Below are 12,152 nucleotides of genomic sequence, written 5' to 3' on the forward strand. Positions count from 1 at the left end.
ACTGGCACATACTAGAAAACAGAGCAAGTTAAAAATGGCAGAGTTTCTTGCAGAACTTAATCTGCCCAAATGCAACACTGGTCCAAAATAGCAACAAAAGTCTGTATTTCTGGCACAGAATCCAGGCTGAGAGTTTCCGTTTGCTAGATATTATAGGTCATGTCAGCACTGGACACCTTCAGAATTATCTCCACCTACACACAATTAATCCTGTAAACTTACAGAGTTATCCACTGCCAATAGCACCTGAAGATCCAACCTTGCAACAGCATAAAGAATATCCGAGACATATCTCCCCCCTTCTAAGTTCATTTTTGCAGTGCAAGTAAAAGGGTATTCCCCTCCCCTCTTCCACTACTCCCTATGTCTCATATAACTCTCATAGCTGTCACATTTTTCCTTAAATGTGCTACTTGCCCACTGCTACACCTTGCAACTCTACACCTTCCTTTGGATTTTCAAACACATCTCCCTGTCTTCCCTCCTGCTGCACTCAAACTGAAGGCAGGACCCGTGCCTTCCCCCATATATCTCCACTCCATTCCTGCAGACAGTTGCTCCAAGCTCCCAGTGTATATCAGGGTAGCTAGATAAGGGCTATCAAACTCATTTTTTGAAGATTTTCACAGATCACTCAACCAAAATCATAGGTCTAGATTTTTCAACAGATGTGCCAGACAAAAAGCATTGCTATTCCTTGGAAAAATCTCTTTTGTGTCATACCAGTTATCCAGAATGGCTGGCTATCTGCAATACAGTTTCAGGTTCCTCCTTCATAGGGAGGACCCCTTACAGCCAATGACAAAGACAGATGTCCCCGCACTCTGCTGAATTGCTTCCAAATTTCACTTGGCTGCAACTCAGGATCTCTGTCAACATGCCATAGCCAGGCAGGATAGGATTGCTGGAAGGGGAATGTAGCCTCCAAATTGGTTATGTGTCCTAATGGCAAACCTCTCATCTCTGGCATTCAGATGCTGTTGCTCCTGTATTACTCAGATCTTCCATATGAGCTGGGAAACAGGTGTTGTGCACTGGCTAACACTGTGCTAGAATCAACTGCTCTTGGAAAACACAGGACCTGGAGAAGTCTGGAATAACATGCCATTGCCAGGGCAACAAAAGACGATCTCAGTGATGTTGCATGGGGTTTTGCATATTTTCACATCTTTCACCTCTTGCTTAGAAACTCTTCTTGGTTTTGCCACAGGTTTATTTACAAAAGCACAACCCAATAACTATGATGGAATTTTCCCTTTTTCAGGATGGCCTCACCCCTAAAACATGATCAGATGAAACCTAAAACGTGATCAGATCCTTATGCTGCCCCAAAAGAGATTCTGAAAAACTCCTGAAGTCCCACAAAACACTTACGCTTTTGTGTAGTTCAGAATGAAGTCAATTCCCTTTTCATTGTCAAACTGGATGTCACGAGGCAGTTCACTGTGAGAATGGGCATCAATGCTCAGGGGAAAGCCAGGATGCCACTCCTTCCAGCTGAGAAAACAGAAGAGGTTTGATTAACCATATAACCTCACCAACATGAGAGCTGTGTCTTTCCTTTACCTACTCTGCTTCTGTGACTCGCCCCTATAGAGGAAATTTGTGGCAGACTTAGGCCAAAAATAGTGACTTACATCACATCAAGCACAGAATCCTCAAGCACAGTGGAAGGCAACTGCTTGGCCATCTACCTTTGCAAAGCTCGAAGCAACTTATATCTGTGGTATTTCTAAACACTTGTCACCTTTGATTGAAACTGGCATTAGCTTCAAATGTATTGGGAGGGGAGGGGACAGAGAGACAGACAGGTGTCCAATGCACGCTCATTCTTGGGGCTGCATTTTTGCAGAACTGAGATCCAGCAGCTAAAATACTCAGACATGTATTTAGATTCCTTCAAAAGGCACTCTCCAGGAGACTCAGATATTCTTGATTCAATTTCTCAACCTCCTAATGGTCATGGCACACATTCTCTGCTCCATTTTTATTTCAAAACAACAGAAAGTGAAATGTAAAGAATAGTGTTTCAGTGGTATTTCCAAACTGCCTGCCACACACAGGCTGCATTGTGTGTTATCAGTTATGCATCTGAATTGTAAATAGCTACTTCCCTGAAATTACAAATGATTTTGCCTTCCTTCTTGCATACATAAATAAAATTTTGTGTCACACCTCTTTTCGAAACATATTTTTCTCTGCTCTATTTCCTGCAATTTGTAAGTAAGAGCCTTTCTTATTCAAATTATATCAACAACACATGGACCAAGCCTCAATCCATCAATTCTGAATGGACCCTCTACCCTGATCCTTATTCTCATGATAAGGAGATGTAAGTGCAAGAAACTTTTGTTATTTTAACAGAGTACGTTTCTTGCATGAGGAAATGTCAAATGTCTTCTGGAGTTACTAGTTTATAAAAGACAGTATTTTCTCATTGTGACACTGATTAGGAAAAAAATACCTATTACAGTATTAGGGTGGGTATCACAACTGTGTTCTGTTAGCACATTCCAGTCCACTCAAACAGGAACAGATTTTCCACTGCACCCCAATGCAGGAAACAACTAAAAGTAGCTTGCTGCAGCAGCCAAAAAGCTCCGGTCAGAGCTGACATGTTCACATCATGTTCCAAAACTGTAGTACTGCTTGTAACAGGCAAATGAAATATGCTTCCAGATCTTCCTTGAAAGCACAACTGTGTGCCAGAGGGACCACAATTAGGCTGTATCACTGAATTTCCACTTAAGCCTTCCAGACAGCCTTATCTGAGATTCAAGTATCTTGTAATGTCCCTTGCACTAAGATGATCATCACTTAGAGTGAATTCCACCTAAGTAAAAACCAGATATGGCCAATGTGGTAATTTATGCTTTCTCTTATCCAGGAGTTGAGTAATTAGAGTCATATGATAATCTGAACATACTCTCCCAAACTCTGAGTTGATGAGAACAGACCCTGGACCTTCTGGGGAGCAGCAGGAAACTCACCGGTACATTTTCTGACGGGACTCAAGCTCTTTGCGTCTGTGCTGCTTCAGAATCTGAGTCTTGTCATCTCGGGGTAGCTTTGCTGTGAAACAGGGAAAAGAGACAGGGTTATGAGGTTCCCCCACCATCACTGCCCAGGTGTTGAGAAGGACAGCAGATTTTTCAAACCTTCAAACTTTTGATCTATACCTTTACAAATTTCTGTGGAAAGTGCTTTCATGATCCAATTTAGTACTGTGAGTAGAGACACAGGTCCTTAACAGAATCTGTGGAAGGAGATAAGCTCCTAAGTTGGTGCCTCCAAGGGGCAATTAGCTCAAGCTAGGAACATCTGTCTCAACTGTATATAAAACCTGGATTCCTAGTGTAGACACTTGCTGTATGTATCTAGTGTTAAATGGTCTGAAGAGGGTCATGGGAATTAATTTTACAGTTCAGTATCTAAGGGAATTTTCATCAATAAGAGAAACCACAATATTGTTCCAGCTCATCTTCTCTGCTAAAAGACATCCCCAGGAAACATCACTGAACCTCCCTCCTGAGAGACAGCTGTGCTCTCCCCATCAGCATGGGGCAATAATCCTATCTTCCTGTCATGAGAACAGAAAGAAAAAACAAAGAGGCTTTATTTCCAGATATTTTGCTCTTCTGACCATGAATTCAACATACCACTAAATAACACAGAGACTTCCTTAGTGATCAGAGAAAGGGCAAGCTATGAGACTCACTTTGCATACACAAATGAGAGGGTAGATAAAACCAGCAGGAGTTTCATGACAATAGTGGTTTGGGGCTGGAAATATCAGAGATAACACAGCTGATAACATATATGGCTAATGGTTTCCAGCTGATAGTGTTTAAGTTACCAAGAGGGTTTTACTTGCTCTTGTCCCTAACCTCACCATACTCTGAAAGCCAAGCAAAGCTGTCTTCCATGGAAGTGTTACAGTTGTTATAAACCAAATTATGAAAAATTAGAAGTCCTTCTGGAGACCAAAAATAAACAGATACATAGTTGTAATTATAGGACAAAAGGCTTCAAATACAAAATTCCTCAGCCAGGAGCAGCCAAAGACTTAAGGGCAAGATAAACATTTATTTCCTACCACCTCATAACTTGTTTCAGCTGTTTTCAAGCACTCATGCTGCAGACCACCACAGCAGCCAACCTACCCCAGGTAGCACAGAGGGGAACAAGCAAACATAAATATCTGCCCCAACCCTGACCACAGCAAGTAGGTAGTCAGAGACAGTTAAAATGCTTTCCTCAGTTGGTCACCAGTAATTGCAGCAGTCATATCCATCACTCTGCCTTGTCCTGGACTTGACAGCATGCAAAGAGAAGGAGTGAAAAGTAAGCTGCTGTTTCAAGTCAGTCCTTGCATCTGCTGACCAGTCTACTTTGGGATTTTATTTCACTCTTATGTAAAAAAGACAATTCACAGGCAATTAATCATGGGCCTCCTGGGACCTTAGCATGAAACAACCACAGAACACTAATTCTAATTAGATCAAAAGGGCTTCAGCAATGGGTATGTGGAGCAGATAAAAATTTGGCATTAGGGTCAGTCCTCAAATTCAAGACCAGTGTAACAAGCTAGCATAAGGACTCTTCCTTGTATGTGCTTCCCAAAATATCCAATCCAACTGCCAGTGCCTACACCAACAAGTTGCTCAGGAAGTATTCCTAGTCAGTAGGGAAAGTCCATTCTCTAGGATGCAGCAGGGGACTGGAAGTGCATCTCCATGTGAGAGAGACAATCGGGAGGTACATGGAAAAAGGGGAAGGAGAGAGAGAAGAATTCCAGATGTTCTGCAGGAAATCTGGTTTCTTATGGTTCTCACCTCTTCCATCTCGAAGGACAACCTCCTTTTCATCTGTAATCCAACGGTAACATGGGAACTCCAAATAGTCACCCACTGGTGTTTTAACAGTAACATACTTAAGGTACCAGTCATCCTGGTACCAGTACTTTCGTTTCTCAATTTTTATTAGTTGAATTTCTCCAAGGTCTTCTTCCACAGTCACATCATAGGAGTCAACCTGCAGAGCAGAATACAGTCAGTGATCTACTGCACATGCAGGAAACATTGCCAGCATTACACAGGCACACCTGGTCTTTCCAGGTTCTGGTGGGTGAAAAAAGGAAGATCTACTATGTGGTTATCACTCAACTCGTACATAATCAAACATAGCTGAAACTGCTGATTGCAAGATGTCTTGACCATCCTTTGATCTAGCAGCTGGAATGCTGTACGTACTCAAGAACAGGAATGATGTGGAAGAGTGGACACAAACAAGAGATAAGGATCACCAGTTGGACTTTAAGTATTTAGACTACGTAGAAAAACAAAACTATAAATCTATCTTTTGATAATGATTAAAACACACATGTGGTATATAATCTGTACTCTGTGCATTAATAAACTGATTCAGCATTGAGTTTGCTGTCTCTGAGTCATATGCTGTGACACTATTATTGGACTGCAATGCAACAGAAAGATGAATAAAAGAACAAACAAGAACATGCAAAACATTCCAGAAACAGAGAAACATTTTTGTATGCAACCTAAAAATGGTGTTACTCCTTGAAATGTTTGCAACTCTGGGAAAAATATGCAGGCCATGAAACCATCCACTGTTCTCTCTTGGCAACAGCTGAAAGAGGTACTGCTAGGGCACATCTACTCATGCAACTGGAGTGGAAAGATGATAATGAGATTAAAACATTGGACAAGGAATCTAAAGACTTTTGTATGTTAGTTATATGTACTTCAGACTAAGAACAGTATCCAGATCACCTAGATCCCCTTTGTCTTCTGCTTCCTATCCTTCTTCAGTTCTCCATATTTAAAATGAGGACAATGGTACATTTTGGTTTTGTACAGCTAAGATTTGAACAATGATACATTTTATGTTTGTATGGCTCAGAAGTACAAGGGAATTTAAGCAGCTAACTGAAAACAAGAGGCACAAGAACCCCATCTAGCTCTGGGTGCGCTTCATTCTTTCACATAAAACAAGCCAGCGTGTGGAAATGTGGTTTAGCTCCTTCTGGAGAGGCCTGACTCCTGCAACACAGCGGGACCTCAGCCCAGAGCTGCACAGTAGCTAGTCTGTTTAGCCCTTTTCCATGCTAAGGGTCTGGTCAGAGTCTTTGCTGGTACTGAGCTGGTACTGAAAACTATGGGGACCACCCACACCTGCTCCTTCAAAGGACTTCTCCCATGCCTGCTCCTGATCAGGGACAGGCCTGTGAAATCTTGAGTTAGTTGTCTTTCAGCGATCCAGGAGAGAAGCAGACCAGTCCCAGTGCTGCCCCTACACCAAGCTTTGCTGAGGTCTGGGGGCTGCAGCTCTGAACCTCGTCAGGCCGAGGAAGTGAGTGCATACCACACTCTCCCTTTCTTGATGATGGCTCCAGCAGGGCTACAGAAGAAGTGGAAGCTACATGGTCAGGATATGATGCTGCACTTCTTCCCCACACTGAGCACTCCCACCCAGCACAACAGCTGTTATGAATGCTGACCTAAGGACCTTGCTAAATTGCCTGACATATTTAGGACAGTGAATACAGAGATTACAGAATTGTTAGGGTTGGAAGAGATCTCCAGAGATCATCTAGTCCAACCTCCCTGCCAAGGTAGGATCACCTAGAGCAGGTTACACAGCACCATATCTCTTACAAATGATAGTTCTGGTGTCATTTGAACTATTGGGAATTACCAGCCCAGGAATAAATTAGTTGTTTCAAATATGACTGGTAAGACACCATGTGGTGCTAGGCAATTCAGGGGAATGGGAATCGATTCTCACTCTCCAGAAGTCTGAACAGCTCAGGATATATGGGAGCAGCCAAGTGCTCATCTTAACAAAGCTGAATTGGGTATGGCAATCATGAGAGCAGTAGTCAAAGACTACCTTGCTCAAGCGACTTTGCTAAGCTTCATGTGGTTACACTTAGAGACTTCATTCTCTTCTGGTCTGAGCTATATTCTCCCCACCATATTAAAGCAAAAGACATTGAACTGTTTCTTTTAAAAAGGAAGCCCATCGTGTCTTAAATAAAATTTGCAATGTTTATGTCCATAGCACACCCAGACACACCAGGTGGTAATCAACTGCCTCACAAACAGTACAGCAGTCCTTGGCAAGCTTTGGATGACAGCATCTGTCTGCCAGGATGTGAGCTGAGGGATGAAAATCACAGAGTAGAGATCTCAAGCAACACATTATAATGATGCTTATCACTTTTCCTTGCATCTCCATAGCAGAAAAGCTACAGTTCTTCCTGTAAAGCAAATAAATAGAGTAATTTTAAAAATTTTTTAAAAAAGTTTATGCTGCAGGCTCTTCAACCTTGCCATCCCATGCTGGAACAGCTAAAAATATAATTTATAAAGATAAATTAATTCCCTTGATGATTCATGATTCTGAACCAGTGGTGGAGACTGGAAAATGTTGAGTGGCTTGTCTCAGAATTCACATTAATTGTGCCTTGACACAGAACTATCACTGTCAGTAACTGCAGGAAACACCCCTGTACTTCTGGCTAAGTAAATGGAGATTCCTTCCTCCCACAATGCCACTTTGAAACACCACAACTCTCATCTTTGCCTTTCAGCCCACACCCAATATTCTCAGCTTCACTCTTGTCAACTGGCACAAACAATTCTGGATGATGGCTGAAAAACTCAGAGAGCATGCTCAGACTGATTCCCATTCTTCAATCTTCTTTCCAGAAATAGGCAGCACTTGAACCATTTCTATTCCATATTCAATTCCCTGGTCTTCTCAATAAAAACTGTCAATAAACTCTTTACCAGGCTCAGGTTTCGCACTTAGTCAGTACTTCTGCAATTTTGTACGTCTTTCCAGGACCAGATGGCACTTTGCAGAAGAGTCCCTCGTCACAGGCTGTCATACCATGTTATCTCAACGTCAGTCACTTCCTGCTTGCGCACCTCTTTCTGCAGTTACAACAAAAAATGAATTTTCTCCTTCCATTTTATCATGCTCTTGTTGCATTTGGCAGTCAGAAGGTGGAAGCCTTGCAGAGACACAGTCCAAACAAATCCACAAATATATGTGAATTATTACCCATTTGTGTTCATCCTTATAAAGGGAATTCAAACATCTAAAGACTAATGCAATAACATACAGAAGCAAGTGATAAACTGCATCTGAATGAGATTTACTTTTTATTCAGCTACTTGAGATTTTTATGCTCTGTCTTCTCACTCATTTCCAATTCTAGCGCTAATTGTGTAAAGAGGAAGAATAAGGTGATCAAAACCAGTGTCTGGTTAGGGAAAATATACTGCAGTATTTTTAGCTCAAATCCATACAAAACCCCATTGCTGCCAGGTGATTAGCACGGCACAGAAAGTCTGAAGTTAGTCTTATTTTCTCGTTAACTCCTTGTTGCCCAAGATATCTTTCATTTTTTTAAATTCATCTCCTTTAAAGGTTCAGCTAAAGATTTCATTTTTTAAAAGCCACATTTACAGATATATATTTCTAGATTTCTTATAATGTCATACCTATATGTAAGTACACGTAAGATTTAAATTAAAGAGCAATGGGAATCAAATCCAAAGAGTTGATGGAAATGTCCCACTGACAGCCAATCTTCAGAAGAAACTCATTTCTCTGATAACAATCTACTTGCCAATATTACAAGGGTCTTGAAATAGTTACTGTTGATGTAATGTATAGAGGACATGCAATTAACCTAAATGCTCCTGAAGGTTTTTAGTCTTTTTATGACCAACACAATTCCAATTTTAATGGCACTTCTGAAAGGCAGGGCTCCCTCCTGGTATCTCACACAGCTTCTGCTCCTCCAAGTCAGCAATGCCACAGGCTCACCTGAGATGACAATTTTGCTAATGCAGCAAAGGTGTGTCAGGTTAGAGACAGCATACAAAGTCCAGGTAAGAACTGACAGTTGGTTGCTCAAGGTTTCTATGACATTTGTTGTACGAGGTTTCTTGTTAAAACACCAAGATGACTGCACAGTGAGCCAGAGATGCTACGAGTTTTTATACAGTTTGAATTCAGAGTGAGAGAACAGAATTAATTAAGACTATGAAGACTATCAGAGTGTCTAACCTCCTGTAGCATCCTGTTCAAGCAATTTAATCTCGTACAAAACCTAAATTCTCCTTTTGAGGAGAAATTTCTACTGACTACCATTATATTGGAAAAAGGACAGCACAGATATCCCCTCTTTCTATAAGCAAAAACTTTTAAGTGGAAGGAACTGTATTTCTCTTCTGGAAATACTTGTGAGTGTATTTCTTTCAACGAAAGCAAAAAGCAGATAAAGGGGGAACGGGAAGTAAGGAGAGAACTAAGCAACACCATAACACTTGCTTTGAAATTACTCATCACCAAAGAAATTTACTCAAAAGACACAGAGTAAAGAAAAGCAGCCATTACTTTCAACTGCATCCAGTACTTGAAGTAAGTCAGACAAAAACTACAACTGAGCTAATCTCGTGCAAATCCCTTCAGGTTTTTCCACATACTCTTCTCTCAATCAACATTTGGTATGCAAATCTCCTACTCAGAACTGACCCAAGCCCACCCTCATCATATCTAGTAATATACACAATTTGCAATAATTCAAATGAAGACATTACCAGGACAATGGAACTATAGACCCTGGCCCCACATTTAGAAAAAAACTTGGAAAGCAGACAAAGCCTCACAAAATAATACGGCACAATTCAAGTCATGTGCTAAAAAGTGCATTTGTTTTTGCAAATGTATTAACAATTGAATCTCTTGGTAGAAGAGAAAATTATAGAGATGTTGTTGAAAGAAGCTCTAAAGGCAGAACTGTGAAAACAGTGGCTACGTTTTGCAAACCAACAAACCTCAAAGTCTTCTGGCCTGCTTCAGGTTTTTGTTTGTTTGTTTTTTGGTTGCTTTGGTTTTTTTTTGGTTTTGGAATTTTTTTGGTGTGATTTTGGGGGTTTTTTGGGGGGGGAGTGGGTTTGTTTGTTTGTTTGGTTGGTTGGTTTGGTTTTGTTTGGTTGGGTTTCTTTGGTTCTGTATTGGTATTTTTCTTTTCTTTCCTTTTTTTCTTGCACAACATATTAGTAAGACTCACAGTGTTCTACACACAATGTAACCTGAACAGGTGCCTGGAGAAACACATTGCACTCCCCAAGAAAACATCTTCAAACTCAAAACTTAGCACATCGTACTGCAAGTGTTCCATGAGCCAGACGCTTTATGGAACGCAGAGTTATTCTCACTGTCCACAAAAATTACGTGCTGAAAAAACTGACTGCATATTTGCTGCTACTAAGACCCCCAAATCTCTGTTCATTGCTCGCTCGCCCAGCAGGATGTAACTCTGCTCCTACTGGACCTGGTCCCACTGCACCTCAAGAACTGCTGATGGACAGACATATACTGAATGCTCACATCATGTCATCTCCTAGTCCAGTCGGATGTTCAGAGTACACCAGGCTCTCCATCACAGCCATGTCTCAAAGACAGTGAAACCCTCTTCTGTAGCCCAGGAATAAGAGCAAACTGAAACCCTGGTGGTTGTCTCCTCAGCCAGACAGGGCTCAGCCCTCTTGGGAGAGCACACTAACCCTATGTTTGCAGGACAGTCTGAGGTCTCCTTCAACCTCTCTTGCTAATGTTGTTCAGCTTTGCTTAAAGTATATGACTATTCACCAGATAAGAGAGAAAAAACGACTGGATGTCCATATGGGAGATTCAAGGTAACAAGGGTCTAAACTAATGAATGTTTATCATGAAAGAAAATTAACTTTAATAGCAGCAGTTGGTAAATATCTAGGGACCATAGCTACTACATGCCATCAACACCTACTCAAAATGTTGACTTCTGGTATCTATCTGCAATATCTAACACAGAAGAGAGCAGGTACTTAACTTAGGTTGAAAAAAACATACCTAAAGCAAAGCAGCACCACGACAGCTAAGACTCACTTGCACAGGCAGACGTAGGTCTCACTTCCAAAGTGACTTACAAATACTTCTTTAAAACTTTCAAAGTTGCTTAAATGTCACCAGATCTTCTGGAAACTGTGAATTAGGTTTCCAAATGAAATACACATTTTGGGAGGGGGGAAAAAAGGCTTGAGTCTGTTATTTCCACAGTGGACAATAGGCAAATAAATGCCATTCTAAACCAGTGCTTACAGCATAAGCAATTACATATGGATAGTCCTAATACTGTGATAAGACCACAGAGAGGACAGGGCACAACACATATCAGAAATCTAGGTTAGGAAGAAGAGCATAGCTGATAGCCCAGTCACAATTTCATTCTCACATTTACACATTCAAGCTGGTTTTCAACTTTCACTGAAGTTGCCCTACACATTTCCCTTGGCAGGCATTGTAACTCCCACTGGAAGTTCTTACCTCTAATTTCTTGGAGGTAGTAGGGTTCTGACTACTAGTAAATATGGATTCTAAACACCTATCAAGAGGAAGCACCCACATTTTTTTAAGTATTTGTAAAGAAAGTACGAGGAGATCTGAAAGCCCACTGTAAGCAAGGACCAAAGGGCCGTTTCTTTCCCTACGACTGAATGACCACAGCCAGGGCTACCACCTAGGGCAGGGATACGGACGACAGGCGGCCGGGAATGTCAGCAGGCATCTCAGTCCTGGTGTCCCACTTCAGAGCACCGGCACACGCGGACAAGAGTTTAAAGAAAGCCTTGCTCGGGTCCGGCCCGAGGCACCTCGGGGGGACAAACGCGTTGTCTCGTCCGCGGGGCAGCCCCCGGGGCAGCCGCGGGTCGGGCGGGACTCACCGCGCCGCGCTCGAAGTCGTTGTAGAAGGGCTTGTCCAGGAGGTGCCTCTCGCTGCAGCCCGACGTGCCCTGCAGGGTCAGGTACACGTAGTCGTCCGTGCCCGCGAACCACTGGCTGCCCGTGGCCACCGTGACCGTGTAGGACGGCATGGTCCCCCCGGCTCGGCTGGGCTCGGCTCTGCAGGGCCCCACCGACCCGACCGGCGCTGCTGAGCCGCGCTCCTGCCTCAGCCCCGACCCTGCCCAGCGCCGCCGCCTCCTCCGCCACCGCACGGCGCGGCTCGGGCTGCCCGCCCCTTCCCCAGCGACCGGCACACCTCCCTGTCCTGCACAGCCCTCCCGGCACCC

General features: G+C 42.6%; 1 protein-coding gene across 2 annotated transcripts in view; it reads right to left on the bottom strand.

The window, feature by feature from the left end:
- Positions 1-12,031, bottom strand: part of ALOX5 (arachidonate 5-lipoxygenase) — a 30,461-nt gene extending 18,430 nt beyond the window's left edge. The window contains exons 1-4 of one of the 2 annotated variants that reach the window (XR_003528464.1): positions 11,805-12,031; positions 4,836-5,034; positions 2,991-3,072; positions 1,375-1,497 (exon numbers count right to left, since the gene is read on the bottom strand). Coding sequence is in view for 1 of the 2 variants with exons in the window: in XM_027648281.1 (XP_027504082.1) it covers positions 1,375-1,497; positions 2,991-3,072; positions 4,836-5,034; positions 11,805-11,954 (554 nt within the window). In the remaining variant the exon portion in view is untranslated. The remainder of the gene's footprint in view (positions 1-1,374; positions 1,498-2,990; positions 3,073-4,835; positions 5,035-11,804) is intronic. The other variant, XM_027648281.1, reaches the window with a different exon arrangement.
- Between the last annotated feature and the right edge of the window lie 121 nt (positions 12,032-12,152).

This window comes from Corapipo altera, unplaced genomic scaffold (genome assembly GCF_003945725.1).
Source record: "Corapipo altera isolate COAL_440 unplaced genomic scaffold, ASM394572v1 56, whole genome shotgun sequence".
Lineage (NCBI taxonomy): Eukaryota > Metazoa > Chordata > Aves > Passeriformes > Pipridae > Corapipo > Corapipo altera.